This window comes from Ursus americanus, chromosome 18 (assembly GCF_024610735.1).
Source record: "Ursus americanus isolate L20-20 chromosome 18, mUrsAme1.1.p, whole genome shotgun sequence".
NCBI lineage: Eukaryota > Metazoa > Chordata > Mammalia > Carnivora > Ursidae > Ursus > Ursus americanus.
Window position 1 is genome coordinate 29216034 of NC_142144.1, and position 21700 is coordinate 29237733.

Below are 21700 nucleotides of genomic sequence, written 5' to 3' on the forward strand. Positions count from 1 at the left end.
AAACCATTCTTAGTTCGTAGGCCACACAAAAACAGGCAGTGAGCTGTAGTTTGCTAACCCCTGGCCTAGAAAGGCAAGCTGACCCAGAATTAGAAGTGCTGAGAAAGGCAATAAAACCATGAGGTGGAAACCCTAGGAAGCCAGAGTGGAATCTAGCTGGCTTTCATTTTCCTTTGGCTTCCGTTTTCCCTCCCCAGGCTCATTCCACATCGCTTCCCTGGGCTCCTCAGCACTTGTTTTCAACCAATGTGCCCATTTTCTCATACCCCCAGTGTGACACCATTCAGAACAATATTTGCTTAAAATAGGATTCTGGAAGACTGAAGAACATTTGAGACCCAAAGTAATAGCTTTCTAATGCAGGGCTTTCATGCATTGAGAGATGTCATTTCATTAATATGAATAAATCTCTATGTGCTCCCTTGATGAAATATCATGCTGGCTTCTATTCCTCTCACCAAAGAAACATGCTTCTGCTTGGATGACTTGGGGCAGCCCTGAAGGCAGGAACAGATGTACATACCTATGCTGGAATGAGTAGTGACGACCTATCTGAGGGCAAAAAATATTCTGCAGGTCTCCTGTGGAGACTGAATTGCCTTGAGACCTCACTGCTCTTTTTTAGAAGTGGATAGATTTTAGGTAGTTTCATTCATGGTATGTGAATAAAATAAAGGTTATAATGTATGACAGATCACATCATCACTTAAATGAGCATTTATTATATACTTAGTGAATACTTGGCACTTTGATAAAGAGCAGTAAGTTATCTCCTTCAGCTCTCACCTAGTTATTTTTGGATCTCTTATTAAACCTCTGTGGCCTGTTAACTAAATAATTTCTGAGAGACAAAGCTCAGAAATGACATCTCTCAACGCATAAAAGCCCTTCATTAGTAATGAGAGCCACTTTTCAGACATCTCTTTTCGTGAGTCTCTTCTCCCTTTGCTCAGCTCTCTCTCCTAGACATTCTGTGCAAAATTTTCAACCTTCTCATGTACAGGGAGTCTGGAAGTAGGCGGTCTCATTCTTACCTCATTCTCATCTGTGGTGTTGGCACGACGTCAGAACAATTCTTCAATAAATATCCGCCAAAATGAAGGGTTGGGAATGGGTTTTGAACCACGGAAGCCACCCCCGGGAGACTGACAGGTAAGTGGAAAGAACCACAAACCTAACACCCATGCCTGGCTAGGTGACCTGGTTAAACCAAACCTTTCTGATTTTTAAAATAAATGTTTACATTGCTGGCTTTTGGAATCAGGAAGGGTTTGCACTTCTCAATTATCTTCTCAAATCTTTCGTCGTTTGCAAATTGGGGATGATAATCTATAATGTCCAGGAGTGAAGTGAGATCTAGAGGAACGTTCATGAGGCGCCTGGCATAAGGTAGGGTGCGGTGGGGTTTGGGGGCGGAAGTGGTGTCGGCTATTATTTTTATTATGGGCAAAACCAATTCCCTCCAGCGGAGAACACGCTTGCAGGCCGGCTGGGGCTGTGAAAAGCGCGGAGACCTCAATCTTCAGCATTTTCCATTTCCTTAGCCCTGAGCCTGCTTTTCCCTTTCTGCCCATCAGTTGGCGCCTTTTGCCGTCCTTTTTTCCCCTCAAGCTGGTTTTGGGGGCTGCGGTCGCTCCGCAGCTCGCAGGTCACATGGCCTGCCGGAGCGAGGGGACCCGGCGCGGGAGCTGCGCCGCGGGAGGAGGTGAGGCTCGGGCACGCACCCGAACCGCGCTGCGCCCGCTCCGCCCGGGCCTCAGGGTTGGGCGATGGCTTCTCTGTGGCGATGAGCCAGCCCGCCTAGGCGACACCAGAGGCGGCCCTCGGCGTGCGCGGAGGACGGAGCTGACCGCCCCCACCGGGTAGGTTTTCCCTGCGTGCAATCTGCCCAGCCCCTCTGGCATCGCGGCCGGAGCGTGGGGACGAGGATTACCCGGGCCGCCGCTGGCGCGGGGAGAGCTGCGGCGGGTGCTGGCGCAGCTCCGGAGGGCCTGCGCCCCCGGCCGTGCGTTCTGGGCAGGCGAGCTTCGCTGCGGCCCAGCCCCGGACGCCGGCCGCTTCCTGCCGGAGGACCGCGGGGACCCCAGAGAGGTGTCCCCCGCGCGGCCGGGGCGGGTGTCAGGGCAGGGATGAATGAGTGTCGCGGCGAGGGCGTCTCTCCACCCTTCGCCCGCTTCGGCAGCTCGGCGAGGCCGACAGGAAGGCGCGAGCCAGGCGCGTGCGAGCCCAGGTAAGACCCTGCTCCTGGCCAGCCTGGCCGGGCCTCACAGCCAAAGGGCACATCGTCTAATGGCCGCCGGCACGCGGCGAGGGTCCCTCGCGCGTCCGCCCCTCGGGCCAGCCGGGCTCGCCAAAGCGCTGCCGCGGCGTGGGGTTTCTGCGCGCGACCTCGCAGCCCGGGGACCGAGGAAGGGCGACCCGGCAGAGGAAGGCGTCCCTCCCAGCTCCCGGAAAGACCAGACGAAGGGAGCCAGCGCAGCGATCGTAACCGTTAGCCTCTACCTACGGGTGGGGAAACTGAGGCCCGAGAGCGGCGGGGACTGCCCAAGGTCAGCAGCAGACGCTAGATCCGGGACTGTGGTCTTCCGCTCCCATTCTCTCTCCGCGAGGAGTGGAGAGGACCACCCACCCCCGCTAGTCACATCCTCCTCCTGGCCTCTGGGCGCGGGCGTTGCCGGTGCCGCACTGCGCCCGAAGTGCCCAGGGGCTAGAACTCCTGCTGGGTGGGTGTGACCCTGGCACCCCCTGCTGGTCCCGTGCTGTCCCCGGGAGAAGCGCAGAGCGGCTCCAATGATGATCTCACTATGCGGGCCATTAGCAAAACCTGCAGGTGTGTGTGCGTGTGCGCACGTGTATTTCCCCAGGAGCACTGAACCTGGTAAGGGGGATAGCTTTTTTTAGGGGTGCAATTCTAGAGTGCACTGTACCAGGTACTTTGGGAGGTGACAAGAGAAAACTACGTGTGTCTAACACCTAACATTATTAAGATTATTAGAATTTTTTAAAGGATTAGCGTATTACAAAGCATTCAGGAAACAAAAATGTAAAGGAGAAAATAAAGATAACTTAAAACTTCATCTAGATTGTTGAGTTTTTCTGGATATCGTCTTAAAGTTTTCTCTGCATACAAACATCTAAACCGATAAGGTGGACAAAAATAGTATCTTGTTTTAATTTGCACGTCTGGTTACCCAGGGGGAACTAATACCTTTTCCTCTGTGTACTGGCCTTTTGCATTTGCAGGGGTGAAGGATCTTAATTCTTTTGCCCCACCCCACCCCCCTTTTAAAAGTAATTTCTGTGCCCAACCTGGGGCTCGAACTCAGAACCGCGAGATCACTAGTTGCACATGTCACCGTCTGAACCAGCCAGGCGCCCCTCTTTTGCCCCCTTTTCAACTGGAGTATCTTTCTGTTCCTGATTTTTAAGCACTCTTTATATATTAAGCATTAAAGAAGTAATTCTGTCGTTTATGTTGCATAGTCTTTCCCAATTTGCTTGATGGTTTTGTCAGTTTTTCATCTTTGACCATATACAAATTTAACTTTTTCATTTAGTCATGTATGTGTGTATATATATATATATATATATATTTTTTTTTTTTTTTTTTAATGGTTTCTGCTTTGCTTGTGGACCTTGCTGAGAAGAGGCTTTCCTTTAGGCCTTTCCTAAAATATGTAAATATTCTTCTGTATTTTCTTCAGGTACCTTTAAGCTTTTGTTTGAATATTTTAATGTGAAATTTATTCTAGCTTAAGTTGTAAAGTGGAGAGCTAATTTACTTTTCCTGAAGAGTTAGCCAGTTGCCACAAAGCTATTAAGTCCATTTTTCACCCCTGATTTAAATTGCTTCCGTTACGGTAGATTAAGTTATTACATGTTTGTATCTGTGGATTTTCTCATCTGTCTATTTATCAGCATATTTTGGTGCTGGTGCCATGTTATTTTAATTACTGAAGTTTTATAGTAGGTTTAAGATCTGGTCAGGCAGATTCTCTCTTACTACTCTGTAATATCATTTTCCTGGCTCTTAGAAAAATCAATTTTATTGAAGTATAGTTGACATGCCATGAAACACACCATTTAAGTTTATTTTGATGAATTTTATCAAATGTAACCACCATCGTAATAAAAAATTATGAAGCGCTACATAAAATTGATGTCATCATTGCCATGCTAACCTTTGATACATCCTCCCAATTTTTATATATGTGCCAGCAAAGTGAGGCCCTGAGTGTCATGTTCACCATCCCAATGCCCGGCACAAGACTCAGTATTTGTTGAATGAATGTTTAATAATTATCATAAAATTAGTACCTACTCTTTACAAAAGTGTTGAAAGGGGGCGCCTGGGTGGCTCAGTTGGGTAAGTGTCTGCCTTCTGCTTAGGACACGATCTCAAGGTCCCAGGACTGAGCCCCATGTCAGGCTTCCTGCTCAGCGGGGAGTCTCCTCCCTCTGCCCGTTCCCCTCCCCCGTTCATGCTTGTGTGCTCTCTCTCTCCTCTCTCTCTGAAATAAATAAAATCTTTTTTAAAAAAAGTGTTGGAAGCAAAACAGGAAGCTTCCATTCCTCCATACCTTCATCTTTCGTTCACTAAGTTATACTCCATATCAAAAACGGAATGACCATACTATGTACATTTTTCTACAATTGCATTGACATATCTTGCATTATTTTTCCCTTAGAGACTTAAAATCTCTCAGACTGTAACAAATTACCATAGATTGGGTGGTGTAAACAGCAAAACATTTCCTTCTGGGTGCTGAAAGTCTGAAATCAGGGTTGCAGCATAGCTGGGTTCCGCTGAGGGCCCTCTTCCTGGTGTATGGATGCTACCTTCTCACTCTATTCTCAGTGGCAGAGAGAGGAAGCCTGCTCTCTCCTGCCTCTTCTTTTAAGGGCACTAACCCAACATGAGAGTTCCACCGCCAAGACCTAATTACCTCCCAAAGACCCCATATCCAAATACCATGACATTGAGCATTAGCGTTTTAATACACGAATTTGGGGGGAGCACATTCAGTCCATAGCAGAGACGCAGCTAAGACTTTGCAAATGTTAGTTAGCTTTCTCTTCCTTTTTAATGGCTTCTTATCGCTTTGTATAATTACCTAAAAATATGTTTCCTGTTGCTGGGCATTTTTTTCCCCTGCAGTTCCTCCTTCCTTCTTCCTCTCCTCCCCTCCCCTGTCCCTCCTCCCCCTCTTTATCTTTCTCTTTCTTACTATTACAAACAAAACTGCCATGAACATTCCTTGTCCATCTTTGGTAGCAAGTGTTGGCATTTCTGTGGGATAGATTCCTAGAAAGAATTTCTATGTCAAGGGGGATGCACATATAAAATTTTTATAGATACTGGTTCAACTTTCCTTCCAAAGGTTGCACCAATTTATATCAAGTGCCCGTTTGTTGAACTGGGCCACTCCCTCTTAAAGTAAATTGAACGGACATTATGTTAAAAGAGGATATGTTAAAAGAGGATCTCTATCCTGGGGAAATGCTATGTTTCTCCACTTACTAAAACTTTTAAAATATCTTTCAGGAGAATTTTATAGTATGTGTGTATATTCTGCATATTCAAAAAATTTATTCCTAGGTTTTTTACCCCATTCTCACAGGGATCTTTTATCCCATTAATTAATTGGGTTATTGTCTGATTAGGTGAAGCAGTTTATGTGTGTGTGTGTAATACTAGATGTTATTTTAAAATGTTTTTACATTATTATTTTTACATATTAATATTTACATTTGCATTCTGAAACTCTGTTACCGTTTCTAATGATTTTTCAGCTGGTTTTCTTGGGTTTCCAATCTCTGCAGAGACAGTATTGCATATTGGTTGAGAACATGGCTTCTGGAGCCTGATTGCCTAGGTTCAAGTTTTCCCACCCACTTAGAAGCTTTGTTAACCTTTGGTACAACTTAATTCTGTCTTTAGCTTTTTCAGGTATAAAATGGGCTGAATAATAGTATTTCTCACAGGCTTCTTACGAGGATTGATGAGCTGCTTAGAACGTTGCCTAGCACATAATACGTGCTTAGCAGACATGTACAAATAAGTGGATCGCTGCACATTGTAAGGCCGTGCTCTTTGATACTTCCAATTTTATAGCTGAGGAATTGAGACCCACAAAGGTTAAATGACTTGACTATCAGCATTTATTTGCTTCACAAACATTGAGCCTCTCCTATGCACAGAGTACTGTGGTGAGTCTGCAAGGGATACCAAAGATAAATCAGACTGAATCCACTAACAAAGGATTTATAAGTCCAATTGGGGCATAAGTCAGAGGTCATGAATAAAGCCATGCAGGGCAGCAGGCATTGTGGACAAAATATAGGCTTTGGAATTTCTCCTCTGTTTTAATTTCCTGCTTTCAACTTGGTAGCATTTATTTTTTTCCTCTAAATGGAATTAGTTCCATTGCTATTCGAGAGTTGCTATTTTGGTTAAATGAAATAGATGTAAGAGTCTATTACAGAACTTGGATATGTAGTAGGAGCTTAACAAGTGGTAGCTATCCAAAGATACAGTCCAAAGTAGCAAGTGATAAATGTTCTGGGGGGGAAATTTATGTAAAGGGGCCAAGCGCTTGAGAAGCAAGAGTTTTTTTCTGGTTGGGGCAGATGAGGGTTGGTTTTTAAGAGATCCCTTTGGAGCTGATTCTTGATGGTTAAGTAGCCTGTGTGAGGTGAAGAAATAAGACTGGAGGGATAGTTGAAACTGGATTGTGAAGAATCTTGGCGAAGAATGTGGACTTCGTTCTATAGTCGTCGGGGAATCATGAACAGTCCCACAGAAAAGAGCGCCATGTTCAGATTTGTGCTTCGTATGTTCAGATGGATGCTGATAATGTCAGACATTACCATCATTTGCGGTGTCTTCTCTCTGACAAATGGCTTTTATAGCCATTGTCTCACTTTATCCTCACAGTGCCTCCAAAAATGAGGTGTTTTTCATTTTCCTATTTGACAGAGGCAGAATAGTCTCAGATAAATGATTTCTTTATAGATGGACCCAGCGAGTGAATGTTGGGACCAGACCTGGACTGAGATCTTTTGGCTTCCAATCCATTGCTCCTTCTAGAAGTCGGAGGCCTAGTTAGGAACCTGTTGCCGTCAGCTGGCCTGGAGGGGATGAGGAGTAACAAGGGTGAGGCAGTGCAGAAGGGCATGGCTGTGGGAGGAGGGGAGGGGAGGGGAGGGGAGGGGAGGGGAGGGGAGGGGAGGGGAGGAGAGGGGCATCAAAGAGGCCATACAGGTGGCATTGCTAGGATTTGGGAAGTGACTGGATAGGGATGAGTAGTCAGAGCATACTGGTCTTTTGGACCCAAGGTTCCTGGGTGAGTGGCGGTGCCATTCACGCAGGAGAGCAGACTTCTTGACTGCTTATCTCTGGACACTCAGCCTTGTGTACTGTCTCACATACCTCTCTGACCCCTTCAGCTTAATTTTTATTTTTTTAAAAGATTTATTTCTTTTAGAGAGAGAGTGCAGGGGGAGAGGGAGAGAGAGAGAGAATCTCCGGCAGATTCCCTGCTGAGCACAGAGCCCGATGCATGGGTCGATCCCATGACCCTGAGATCATGACCCGAGCAGAAATCAAGAGTCGGCCACTTAACCAACTGAGCCACCCAGGTGCCCCCAGCTTAATTTTTAGAAGCTGCAGTAAAATGTAACTGCCATTGTCGCTCCGTTTATTCATTCTAGTCCTATTTCACGTTCATTTCTTGGTGTCTAGTGTCTTTTACTGTCTTTTCTGAGCCCTCCATACAAGACACAGTAACAGACATAATCCAGTTTACAAAATGGTTCTGTTTCAAAGTACACCAGTAAGGCACAGATAACAACTCAGTAATCATTACACAGTAGAATCGGGGCTGTAACGGTGTCATTGTTTCCAGGCCACCTCACAGATTCCAGTCAGTCCCCAGCATCCCTGGATGTGGTCCTGAGCTGGTGATGCCATGGGTGACTATGGAATTCTGGAAAAAGAGTGATAATGCACACATGGGCCTACTTCTATTCCATCCCCATATTGGGCTGGAAGTAGAGACCTCCTTCCTTCCAGTTACCAATGCAAAATCCTGTTTTCAGGTAAGTTATCTTAAAACCAAACCAGTGAAGTGAAATAAATTATAGGAGGCCTTGAACACCACACCCCACTGTGCAGCAATTGGCTAAATCCTTTAAGAAGATGTTTTCAAAAGCACATAAGAACATAGTCTTGAATGCCTACCTAACTCCAAGTGGCTGGATTTTAGGCAAACCAGTCATCTGATCATTGAAGGATCTGATCCCACCTCCCATGGCCCAAGATGGATGTACTAGATTGCATTATTGTTCAAGATATTTTCGGCCTCTCCCTGGAGAGACATATATTTCCCTGATCATTGGCTTCAGGCTTGGCCATATGTCTTCTGGTACCCCTTCTTGCAGGAAAATTACATAACTCTGTTCTCTTGAACTTAAGGGTTGTTATGTAACTCGCTCTGGTCAGTGAAGGTAGGTGGACGTGATGTGTGTCGTTTTCGAGCTGTGGCTTTGAGAGCCAGCTTGTGATCCACTATCCGTCTCTTTCTCCTCTGCCACAAAACCAGCGATGTCTAGAAAAGAGGCAGTTCATCTACCTGGGTCCTGGAGTGCGAATGACAGGTTGCAGAGTCTTCACTGATCCATAACGGACGAGTAACATGAGCAAGAATTAAACCTCTTTTCCTATAAACCCCTGAGATTTAGAAGTCATTACTCTACTCTGTCCTGACTCATACCGTGTATAGTGATAGGGGGCCAGATGCCTTGTGAGCATTTTAGAAAAATGTCCCAGACTCTCAGCAGATTGCTAGAGCCTTTCTTTTTTTTTCCTGAGAGCTTAGAAATTGGCCTCCTGCTTTTGCTTTCCATTGAACCTTCATTTTCCCCTTCCTCTGCTCTGCAGGAGGAGTAAAAATCCCTGCCCCACTGCTTTGGCTAGTGCATGGTGAGTGGACTCAATCTATGGCCTGCTTAAGTGAGGCCATACATGTACCTTTTGTGTTATGACTCTTGTGCACCTGCCGTCCACCAAAGGAGCATGCCCAGATGTCTGTTCCTTCTGCAACCTGACCTGGAACAAGAGGTACATGGAACAACCTGATTCTGACCCTCAGTCCGGAGCTGAACCCAGCTGAACCACAGCTATCCACAGACCCATGAGCAAGAAATGCATGTCGTTATCATAAGCGCTGAAGGTCTGGGCTGCTCATCACCCCAGCAAAAGCTTATCTGTGTAGGTAGGGACCACGTGTCCTCTGAACTGAATCCCAGTCCTTCCCTGATGATCAAGAGAACAGCAGTCTCACACCATATTTTTAAAGCAGGTTATTTCTGAGAGGTTAATGATTTTATTGCCCCCATGAGGAAATTGCCTGGCATTAAAGGTTCCCTTGATGTCGGCACCAGGTGCTCCTGATCCTGACCCACCTGCCAGAGGGGAGAGAGAATCAGGAGCCTGGGGTATCAAGGGACAGGATAATAGGGCCTGAGGGCAGTAGCACAGGGGGGCTTGGAGAGGACTGACATCTTTACTTCTCCTGCCCCATACAAATAACGAAATCAAAGGAAGATCATCGTGCTTGCTTGATGAACAGCTTCAAGAAAGTCTTCTCCCTTTGTATCCACCTGAAACATACAAGCCTCTTTTGTGCAGCAAATTTGAAACCAGCCCTGCACGCACACCAGGCCCCTTATTAGCAAGATCCTAGAAAATAAAGCAGAAATCCACGGCTCTGGGAATACTGGGTGCTTTTAGGGCCTCTCCAGTCATACCTGGATCTAAGAGTGTGCCCTTTGAATATATTATCCCCCTTTTGCTACACAAATGGTAGCATGCTAGACATACTTTTCTAGGTCTGTCTTTTTTTTTTTTTAATCTAGGTCTTCTTTCACTGAAAATATATCTTAAAATTTTTCTATATCTGTATATGAAGATTTTGCTTTCTTGAACTTTTTTTTTTTTTTGGTGAGAACACGTTAAGTTCTCCTCTCAGCAAATCTCAGTATTGTATCTTAGCAAGCACAGTATTATCAGCTGTAGTCGCCAAGTTATGCATTAGAGCCTCGGACCTTATTCATCTTACAACTAAAAGTTTATACTCGGACCAGCCTTACCCACAGCCCTCCCCTCAGCACTGGTAACCAACTGTCTGTTCTGCTTCTATGAATTTGACTTTTTTTTAGATTCCACATACAGATGATATCATGCAGTTTTTGTCTTTCTCTGTCTTATTTCACTTAGCATAATGCCCTCTGGATTCATCCATGTTGTCACAAATGGCAGGATATCCTTTTTTTTTTTTTTTAAGGCTGAATAATATTCCATTGCATAGATACACCAAATATTTTTTATCCATTCATCCATCCATCAGGGGACATTTGGGTTGTTTCCATATCTTGGCTATTGTGAATAATGCTGCAATGCTGCATACCTCTTCGAGAGAGTGATTTTGTTTCCTTTGGATATATACCCAGATGGGGGATTGCTGGATCATTTGGCAGTTGTGTTTTTAATTTCTTGAGGAACCTCCATACTGTTTTCCCTCCGTACCTCCATAGTGTCTCTACCAGGTTATGTTTCAGCCAACAGTTTACAAGTATTTCCTTTTTCCACATCTGTGCTAGTACTTCTTATCTCTTGCCTTGTTGATAATAGAAGTCTTTAGTAGGTGTGAGGTGATATTTTATTGTGGGTTTTGATTTGTGTTTCCGTGATGATTAGTGCTCCTGAGCACCTTTTCATGTACCTGTTGGCTGCTTATATGTCTTCTTTGGGAAAACATCTATTCAGGTCCTCCTATGCCTGTTTTTAAATAAGTGGGTTATTGTTATTATTGCTATTGTTATTATTATTATTATTGCTATTGAGTTGTATGAATTCTCTGTATATTTTGGATATGAACTCCTTGTCTAATATGTGGTTTACAAATATTTTCTTGCATTTTATAGGTTACCTTTTCATATTATTGATGGTGTCCTTTGCTGTGTGAAGCCCTTTAGCCTGATGTAGACCCACTTATTTATTTTTGTTTTTGTTGCCTGTGCTTTTGGTGTTAAATTAAAAAAAAAAATCATTGCCAAGACCAATGTCAAGAAGCTTACCTCCTATGTTTTCTAAATTGCCTTGGCTATTTGAGATCTTTTGTAGTTACATACTAATTTTAGGACTGTTTTTCCTTTCTTTGGAAAATGCCATTGGAATTTTAATAGAGATTCCATTGAATCTGTAGATCATTTGGGTAATATGGACATTTTAACAATATTAATTCTTCTAATCCACAACCACAGAATATCTTTCCATTTATTTGTGTGATTTTCAGTTCTTTCAACAATGTCTTACTGTTTTCAGTGTACAGATCTTTCACCTCCTTGATTAAATTTATTCCTAAGTATTTTATTATTTTTGATGCAATTGTAAGTGGGATTTTTTCTTAATTTCTCCATTAGTGTATAGATATGCAACTGATTTTTGTGTGTTGATCTCATATCCTGCAACTTTACTGAATTCGTCTATCGGTTCTCAGTTTTTTGAGTCATATACCATTGGCGATTAGAGCCAGGTAATCCAGGGACCCATCCCTCAGGTGTTGCTGCAAAAGCTGGGGCACCAGGCCTGTGTATAAGCTCCTTCCAGAGAGATGCTGGCGATCTGGTTTTATCATTGGAGTGAGCCTGTGGGAGAAGGTGGGAGAAGTGCCTATCGGTTCCCTCGGGTTCTGGGGAGAATTTCAGCCAGCTCCTAGATACGTGCTAAGTTAGAAGCTGGACCCTCTGGCAGGAACTTGTAAAGTATGCCCTCAAAACCCTTCCAGGGAACAACTAGGGATGGTCACTTTTGCCTGCTCCCAGAGTGCTGAGCCCTGGAGGGGATGGAGGTGGCAAGTGCCCATGTACCTGCAAAGAACTGCTTCTTTGTTCGCTATGGTCCAGTTGGTCTCACGGATGCAAGCCCCATTGGCACTCAGAGCTAGATGTTTCGGGAGCCCATCCTTCAGGTGGGAGTCTTAAAATTTGGAGTGCTAGGTGTGTGGTCCAAACCCTTTACTCCTCATGAAGAAACTGGGAATGGGGAGTTCCCTCCTGGTTATAGGGCACTGTATTGGGGTGGGTTTATGGCTGGAGTGTGTCTCAGCCTCTCTTTCCTACCTAGCCTCTCTTTCCTACCTGTTTCAACGTGGGTATTATCTCATTTCCCCTATGTGTAGGGGTTCCTCAGCTAGTTTCTGGATTTCTCTCGGGGAATTTCTCTTGGTGTAGCCGTACATTTAATGCGTCCACGGGAGGAGAGAAGTTCAGGAGCCTCCTGCGTTGCCATCTTGGTCTCTTCCAAGTTTGCTTGCTTTTAATGGGTACTTTGTATTCCATTCTTCGGATGTATCATAATTTCTTTGACTCACTCTCAGTTGATGAGCCCTTGCAGTATTTTGCTATTACAGATGATGCTGCCAGTCATTTCTCACACGAGACTATATATCTAGGAAGGAATGTTAGAAATGGAATTGCCGCATCGTTAGTGGTTTTTTTTTTAATAATCCCAAATTAATTCTACAGAGGTTATTCTGAGTTATAGTCCCATTAGCAAAATATGTGAGTGCCAGTTTGGGAGGCCCTACTTTGCATGGGCCAGGAAGAGTGGATTAAAGGATGAGAAAAAGCTATCTACGTGAAGAAGCAGGGAAGGTGGGGGAATAAAATGCTCCAGAGTGTGGGAGTTGTGTGAGCAAAGGCCAGGAGTCAGGTAAGAGTGTAGCATACTCAGTGTTCTGAAAGATGCGTGTGTCTAGAACTACCGTGCGAATTGGTGCCATGTGGCTATTGATTACTTGAAATGTGACCCGTCTGAATTGAGATATACTGTACACGTAAAATATACACTGGATTTCAAAGACTTAATATAAAAAAAATACCTCATTAATAATTCATATTGGTTTCATGTTGAAATAATAGTTCTGATGTATTTAAAATATATTATTAAAATTAATTTCATCTTTTTCTTTTTACTTTTTGACTGTGGCTGCTAGAAAAATTTAAATACCTATGTGGCTCTTGCCTCGTATTTCTACTGCAGAGTGCTAGTCTAGAACAGGGATTGGTGAACTATGGGCTGCTGGCCAGATTTGGCTTGCAGCTTGTTTTTATGTGGCTAGAGCACTAAAAATAGTTTATATATTTTTAAAGAGTTTTACAAAAGAAAAAGTCTAGGAAGAATATGCAAAAGAAACAGTATGTGGCCCACAAAATGTAAAATATTTACTGTCCAGCCCTTTACAGAAAAATATTGCCAATGTCTAATTTTGAGTAACTTGAGGAAGGGCCCATAGAAAAAGATGGCCGGGAAGGACACGGTCTGGATCATAAAGGGTCTAGTGGGCCATGACAAGAAATGTGGATTTTATTAACAGAGCAATGGGAAGCTGAAGAAGGACTTTAAGCAGGAGAGTGATATGATCAGATTTATGTTTTTAAATGATGACTGCGCGCACACACACGTACACACACTCACACACAGAGTCCTTAAACACCCCACCCCTGGGGCTGATCTGGACTAAAGAGCGTCACATTCTTGCTTTACCAGAAACTGTCACCAGAAGAGCGTGTTGAAGGAGTGTGGATGGGGATTTTACACCCAACACAGAGCTCTGCACTGTCATCGTCACATTGTCATGTTTGTGCTCCCCAGGTGCTGGCATTCTCCAAGCTGCATGCCTTATCTTGTTGACTGTATTTTGTTCCTGCTTCTAAGTGGGTGCGGCTCTCTTGGGTGAGAGCAAGCGTCGGGAGAACAGGGTGAGCAGGAAGCCACCTGACCGACTCCATTCCTTACCAGGAGTGTAAGCTCCACCCAGTGTCAGTCCTTGGCTTCTACTGGCAGTGATGCCCATCCACGTGATTTGTCAGCTCCAGTGGCCTGAGCAGCTCGCAGGGAGAAGCATCCCGTCTCCCGTACTCTGAACGTTCACAAATCAGCAGGCCTGGGCTTGCCTGCCTTCAAACCTCTCCCTGCTATTTCCCTCTTCAAGTACTACCCCGATCTCTTACTGGTACTGGGGTAGTCTGGCTCACGTCTGGGTCCCACAGTACAATAATGTGCTTCTGATGCTAAAATGAGACTTTGTTGAATTACCATGTCATCACCCTATAGAGAGAGGTGTGGTATTGTACTCAGTTCCAGGGGGCTGGGTAGCCTACTGCTGTAATAAGTCCAAAAATCGTCAGTGACTAGACACAGTGATTGACGTATTACTTCCCACACAGCCAACTCTAGACTGGGAGGCTTCTGGGAGGGGAGCAGTGGGAAGGACCTCTCTTCTGTGCAGTCATTCAAGACCTCAGGCTCCTGCCCGCTGCTGGCCCCACCCTCCTCCAGAGCCCCTCAGTTGGTGACTGGAGAGTGAGAAATTCGGGAAGGCACATCTGCTCTCAACCGCCTTGGCCCAGGAGTCACACCTGACGCTTTGCTTGTATTTTCCTGGCAAGCCCTAGTCACCAGACCCCACCTGGAAGAAGATGGGCTAGGGAATATGGTCTTTCTGTGTGCCCAAGAAGGGGAGGACACGGAAATGACAGCCCGGAACGCTGCACCACAACCTCATACGGTCCCTGGGCGGCCCTTCCTTCAAGATAACTCACAAGCTAGGCCTTTTCTTCCAAATGTGTACACACTTTGTTATGCTTCTGACATAAGAGGTTTAGGGTTACCTTCTGTTCTTTAGACACCGCTTAGTTTTGCATTGACATTACTGGTGTTATACCGGCTTTGTCGTTTTAATTCTGTTTCTCGGTATGAGTCTGTTTTCTCTCCGATCATTAGGCCTACTTACTCCCAAGGTATTACTTGAGTTTGTATGTATGAATATATATTTTTAAAAAAGATTGTCTTTGTTTATTAGAGAAAGAGAGAGAGAGCATGTGCATGAGTGGGGGGAGGGACAGAGGGAGAGGGTGAGAGAATTTCAGACAGACCCTGAGTTGAGCACGGAGCCCAACCCTGGTTCGATCCCATGACCCCGAGACCACGACCTGAGCTGACACCAAGAGTCAGATGCTAAACCAGCTGGGCTACCCAGGTGCCCCCATATGGATACATTTTTAAAAGTTTTATTTAAGTAATCTCTACACCCAACATGGGGCTCCAAGTCAGGACCCTGAGACCAAGAGTCCCAGGTTCTTCCGACTGAGCCAACCAGGCGCCCCACAGCTGTGGAGACGTGACTTTCCACCCGCTGAGGGGCTGAGTTGGGAGTCACACGTGTGCCTGACCTCCTGCCTGTGCTCTGAGCCGTCACGTCATACAACATCCTTTCTGGATCTCTTGTCTGTCCCTCCCTCCCTCATTGCAAAGCTGCTCATGGACTTTTCTTCAGATATTTCCTCCCCTCCCAAGTCTGCGGCCCTGGAGTTCGCTTGCATATGGGAGACACTGGTTCCTATGGTAGCGCTATAAAAAATAAAACGGGAGAACAATCAGGATTAAACTAGATGCAGTTTTAAGGATAGTTGCATGAGATTAGAGAAATAAGAATGTACGATCTTGACAAAGACGTCTCAGAGAATCCTAAAGAGTCCTTTTCTTGTTTGGGATGTGCAGAAAAGACAGTTTTCAAGAACTGCTATGCATAATCAGTCAACCAGTACTTACTACGCATTTACTTTGGAATTTACTTTCAACGTGTATTTCCTTTGTGTCAAGTCTTGCTTTTTCGTCTGTTTTAAGAACGCAGGTCTATGTAGCTGCTGTGTTGAAATAAGGATCTTACTAGCCTACCTGGTGACTTTCTGGCACATTGGAAACCCAACTAAGCGTCTGTGGGTGTGGCAACTTGGTGGCATACACCAAGATTTCCTTACTCATAGAAATAATGAAAGAATCCCGGAGATCATTAACTGACACAACCAAAGAAGAGCGTCCTGGAGAAAATACTTGGAAGTCTCTAGTAGCTACCACCTAGAATTAGAATTTCTGGGTTGATATGTGCTGCGTTCTATCCCTGGGTTTTTTGGGTTTTTGTGTTTTTTTTTAAAGCCTCTTACCATTCTGTGCTTGTCTCCCTCTAGGTTTGACTTGTGCTGATTCGGGCCTGCATTCCAGGATGGTTTGTTCTTGGGACCAGACCTGACCAGAAGTTGACCTCATGAGCACAACAGCCCCTCCTGCTGCCATGCTTCTCCGGAGGCTGCGGCGGCTCTCCTGGGGCAGCACGGCTGTCCAACTCTTGATCTTAACAGTGGTGACGTTCGGCTTGCTGGCCCCCCTCGCCTGTCACCGCCTCCTGCACTCTTATTTCTATCTGCGCCATTGGCACCTAAACCAAATGAGTCAGGAGTTCCTGCAGCAAAGTTTGAAAGAGGGTGAAGCTGCCCTCCACTACTTTGAGGAGCTGCCGTCTGCCAATGGCTCGGTGCCCATCGTCTGGCAGGCCACCCCCCGGCCCTGGCTGGTCATCACCATCATCACTGTCGACAGGCAACCCGGCTTCCACTATGTCTTGCAGGTGGTGTCCCAGTTTCACCGGCTTCTTCAGCAGTGCGGCCCCCAGTGCGAGGGGCACCAACTCTTCCTGTGCAATGTGGAACGTAGCGTGAGCCATTTCGACGCCAAGCTGCTGTCTAAGTACGTCCCTGTGGCCAACCGCTACGAGGGCACTGAGGATGATTATGGGGATGACCCCTCGACCAACTCGTTTGAGAAGGAGAAGCAGGACTATGTCTATTGCCTGGAGTCCTCCCTGCAGACCTACAACCCAGACTATGTCCTAATGGTGGAAGATGACGCCGTTCCAGAAGAGCAGATCTTCCCAGTCTTGGAGCACCTTCTGCGGGCTCGCTTCTCCGAGCCTCACCTCAGAGATGCCCTTTACCTAAAGCTCTATCACCCTGAGAGGCTGCAGCACTACATCAACCCAGAGCCCATGCGGATCCTGGAGTGGGTCGGCGTGGGCATGCTGCTGGGGCCCTTGCTAACCTGGATATACATGCGGTTCGCCAGCCGTCCGGGGTTCAGCTGGCCCGTCATGCTCTTCTTCTCCCTGTATAGCATGGGTCTGGTGGAACTGGTGGGCCGGCACTATTTCCTGGAACTGCGGCGGCTGAGTCCTTCCCTGTACAGCGTGGTCCCTGCCTCTCAGTGTTGCACCCCCGCCATGCTCTTCCCTGCCCCTGCGGCCCGCCGGACCCTCACCTACCTGTCTCAGGTGTACTGCCACAAGGGCTTCGGCAAGGACATGGCACTCTACTCACTGTTGAGGGCCAAGGGGGAGCGGGCCTACGTGGTGGAGCCCAACCTCGTGAAGCACATTGGGCTCTTCTCCAGCCTCCGGTACAACTTTCATCCCAGTCTGCTCTAGCGTGCCAAGAAATGCCTTTCTGAACTTGGCCGCTTCTCGGTGATTCCAACATCGAGTTCTTTATTTGGACATGGTTGCTTGCAGTTATTTCATTGTCACATGTTGTTAGGGATCTAGGCACTGAGACTGCTGAGAACATACACGCCAGAGAACAACTCTGGCAGGAGCGGATGTTCGCCCTGAGGCGGGACCCCTCTCCCTCCACACAGCCACACTGCCTCATGCAGTCTGACCCGCCCACCCAGGGGGCATTTAAATGCCAGCTGTGTTCTGCACTCGTTGTCAGCTCTGCTTTGTGATAGAGCTTGTGACTGCCAAAAATACTGTGCACAAAGATATGGCCGTTTTAGGATTGTAAGGGTAGAATTTGGTGAAAGGTGAGATCCTTTTGAATTGATTTCTCTCTCACGGGGCATGAGAATGGATGTATGCCTAGAATATATGTCCAAAGACACAGGACCGTATTGACAGGTTCCACTTGTTTCTTTGACCTGGTGTAGTAAAAGCTGGTAAAAGTCGTTGCAGTGCCTGGCGACTTGGAGACAGGTGATCTTGCTTCTGTTACGTGGTGTTTCTTTTCCATGCATCTGTAGTGTACTGATGGTCGGTGTTGTTAGTGAGAACTTTAAGGCACAGCAAGATCTGGAAGCGCCTTCTGGATCATCAAGGTCAGATTGCTTATGTTCAGTAGTGATTTCATACTGAATATTTCCATCATAGTCTGATTCTTTGAAAATTGGACATTGCAGACTGATGTCAACCAGGTGAGCTCTTTAGTAATAGCATATCCTTTCCCCTAATTTTGCTGGCTAATCATTCACCCTCATTTTTTTTTTCCTTCTGGGTATCATGATGTTAGAAAAGCAAAAGTGTTGACTGTGAAGTCAGAAGGGCCTCAATTTTTATTTCAGATCTCTTGCATGTCCTAGTGATGTGCACTTGGGCAAGTCATGACCGCTCTGAGTCTCAGTTTCTTCACCTGTAAAATGGGGATGGCGATACCTACCTTTGAAAGTTGCCTTGAGGATTAAATGACAGAATGTATGTAAAACACCCAGCCAGTGCTTAGCCCATGGAAGGCACTTGGCAAATACTAGTTCTTTTCTCCCCTGTAATAAGCATGTAACACTCAAGTGTATCTTGGATAAAGATACTAGTGGTACTGCTTCATGTGTGCAGTAGGGCATCGAGCTCCCACCCGGGGAGTAGCCATTCTGGACCAAACTGCAAGAATAAAGGCTAACTTGTCCTTGTGATCTGTGAAGGAGATGTAGCTCCGCTTTCACCTGGCGCCACCTCCAACCAAGCCAAAAATAATGGTTTGTTCAAACCGGAAATGATCGAGCTTATTGCAAGATGAGCATCTGAAAACTATTCTCCTCCAAAGTTACCCTTAACTGTTCTTTGACGATATTTATCAAACCAGAGGTCAGGTCCTCTCGTGAAGATGGATGTCTACATCGGAGTTCAAGTGTTGAAGGTTGTTTCAGCCCCGTGTCTTCGTTTGCTTTTTAAATTTCCAGTGAGCTTCCTTCTGGAGATCCCCCTTGAGAGCACTGAGACAGTAGCTCATGGCACACGGAGTTCCACACCATGCTTTGCAGATGGACAAACTGAGGCCAGGGGAAGTGAAACAACATCCCCAGGTTTGCTTGGCGGGACAACGGCAGAGCCGAGGTGGGAACGTGGCTCCTCTGACTTCCAGCTCTTGTACTTTTTCCTTAACTACATTCATTTTCTAAATATCTGTGTAGTCAAAGTCTCTTTTGTAGAATCTGATTGTAACCTGGACGGAACAATGTCTCTGTAAGCTCCTGTGGTAGAAACTCATTGTCCTGTTGGTCTTGGGGAACAAGCAGGTGTACGTGTGTGTCGTGTTGTTATCGTGAGACGTCATGTGTCGCACAGGAACGTCTGAAGTCAGTGGAGCTACTGGATGACTTGTTAGGATGTTCAGATTTTGCTGTTTGATTCATTCTGTCCCGGTCCATGGCTCATCCCATGTTCGGGAACAGAACCACCTGGCCTACAACTCATTCAAGTTTGTTGCATTAACGATGGGATCTCCTTGTGAATGTGTTTTGCCCACCAACAGGAGAGTCACATCTAAGCTAGTCAGGCAGAAGATAGGGAATCATTGCTGGTTTATATTTCTGCTCTTTCGGATTCAGTTGTCTACTGCATGCAGATATCCCTACCCTTGACTCCTTCATTCTGGATGGCTAAAGCCATCTTTGCCTTGTCTAATTTCTCTACCTGTCCACTAAGACACCTTCCCCCATAGATCTTAACTAGAGCCTGCCGTCTTTGGACATTTTCTGCAGATGCAGGCTCAGTTCTGCTATTTTATCCCCACCCTCTTCTAAATCTCTCTCCCTTTTGTCCCTCCCTGGAGTTCAGTTTTTGTATGCGGTCCTTGATTAGGACAGCTGACAGCTTTACGCCAAAGCTGAAGTCTCGTTTAATCCTAAGCCAGGGGGCTGGAGGAGAACTAAAGGCCTCTTTCTATTACAAGGGGCATAGGTCACCAGGAGGGTGAAGGTCTCTGACAGAACCTGCTCGCCTCACCCTTCAGGGGTTAATAATTGTCAGGCCTAAGGAGTTCCCTGTTGTGACTGGGTATATTTGCATAGCCATATCAGTTCAAATACAAGCACTTGTTCCACTGAGGTATCCTGAGAAGACTTTTGTCATTCTCTCTCATTTCTGTGGATGGATTTTTCTCACGTGAATAGTATCTAAACTACACACACACACACACACACACACACACACCATCTTGGAGTCCCAAGGTAGCTCTTCACAATTATGGGCCGTTTGCTTAAAAATCCAAAACTGACTTTGTTGTATTTCTTAAGTGGAAACATTTGAATTGTGCATATTCCTTTTTATTGCTGTTTGAAGAAAAAAGGGTAGAATACAACTGTGCGACTGGAGAATACAAATCAGATTAATATGATGATAGGATTAATCTAATTTACCTCGGACACACTCCTTATCTGGTTGAACTTATTTAATTGGTAACTTAATTTGGGTAGAGAGGCATTCTGATTGGAGTCGGTTACTGCGGGATTTTTACATACACTATGATACATTGTGAGTTACAGCAGTACACGATATGAAGTTGGCTAATTTTAAGTCACATGAACCACTTGGATATTTTTATCCCAACTACAGTGAATTTGCTGAGACATGCTCATTAACTGGCACGGGTTTTGTTTTTGTTTTTAGGTTGGATTTTATTTGGAAAACCTTTGGAGGCTGTGTCAAAGATGATTGAAAATGTAATTAAAAAGTACTTAATCTATTAGAACTGCAGTGGGAATGTGCTGTGGCTTCCAGCTCACTCCGGGACCTGGGTTGTAGCATTGTCATGAGTCATCACTCTTAAGAATGGGGATTTTGGTTTAGAACTTAACAGATTTTCGTGATCTTTTCCCTAACATCCTACACAGAAATGCGGATGAATGAACTGATTCAAAGGAGGCATCTCTATTAATAATTTGGGGTAAAAACAGATGGAAATCCAAAGCCAAATGATGAATTTATCCAAAGGAAGCAAAGAACAGATGGCCTCAGTGTAGGAGTGGGGTAGCTTTAAGATGTCCAAGAGATGGGAGAGGAAGACAAAGATGTAGAATGAAGCAGAGGATCTCAAATTTGTCACCTGTTCCTGTGTGTCCCAAACTCCGTATGTAATAAATTCTTCTTTTAAAAAAGATTTTATTTTTAAGTATTCTCTACACCCAACATGGGGCTCAAACTCACAACCCCGAGATGGAGAGTCGCATGCTCCACTGACTGAGCCAGCCAGGTGCCCCGTAATAAATTCTTCCTGTGTGCACCACTGTCATGAAATCTTTATAGGACCAGCCTATGGAGAATGCACAGGAACTAAATAATGAATAGTCAATGTTCTAGATAAATAATTCATTACTTTGCTAGGACCTGGCTTCCTACTGCATTTAGAATAAAATTCAACCCCCCTACATTAACCTCCAGGCCAGATGGGCTCTTGCCCCTGCAAATTGTCTGACTTCATGTCTTATTACCACTCCCTTCCTTGTTCTCCAGGCTCTAACCACACCAGCTTGCGTTTACTTGCTTAGACTTGCTCTACTGATTCTTACTGGGAGGCCTTTGCACGGCCATCCTCTCTATCTGGAACACTTCTCCTTTGGCTGATCCCTCCCAGTAGACTTTCCATTCTCTCTAAAGCAGCCTTCCACCTTCCCGACCCCCAGCCCCTATCTATCACTTACCCAGTTTGATTCTCTTCAAAGCTCTTGTCATGACCTGAAATTCCCTTATTATTTTGG

General features: G+C 45.5%; 1 protein-coding gene across 2 annotated transcripts; it reads left to right on the forward strand.

Annotated features, from left to right (window-relative positions):
- The first annotated feature begins 1502 nt into the window (after positions 1–1502).
- PGAP4 (post-GPI attachment to proteins GalNAc transferase 4) lies at positions 1503–20694 on the forward strand. 2 transcript variants are annotated; one of them, XM_045780511.2, is made up of 2 exons: positions 1503–1862; positions 16093–20694. In XM_045780511.2, exon 2 carries the CDS (start codon positions 16170–16172, stop codon positions 17379–17381), a length of 1212 nt encoding a protein of 403 aa, XP_045636467.1. In that variant the 5' UTR covers positions 1503–1862; positions 16093–16169; the 3' UTR covers positions 17382–20694. The 2 variants fall into 2 exon arrangements, with proteins under 2 accessions (XP_045636467.1, XP_045636468.1); XM_045780512.2 differs by lacking the exon at positions 1503–1862 and adding an exon at positions 1872–2230.
- The last annotated feature ends 1006 nt before the right edge of the window (positions 20695–21700 follow it).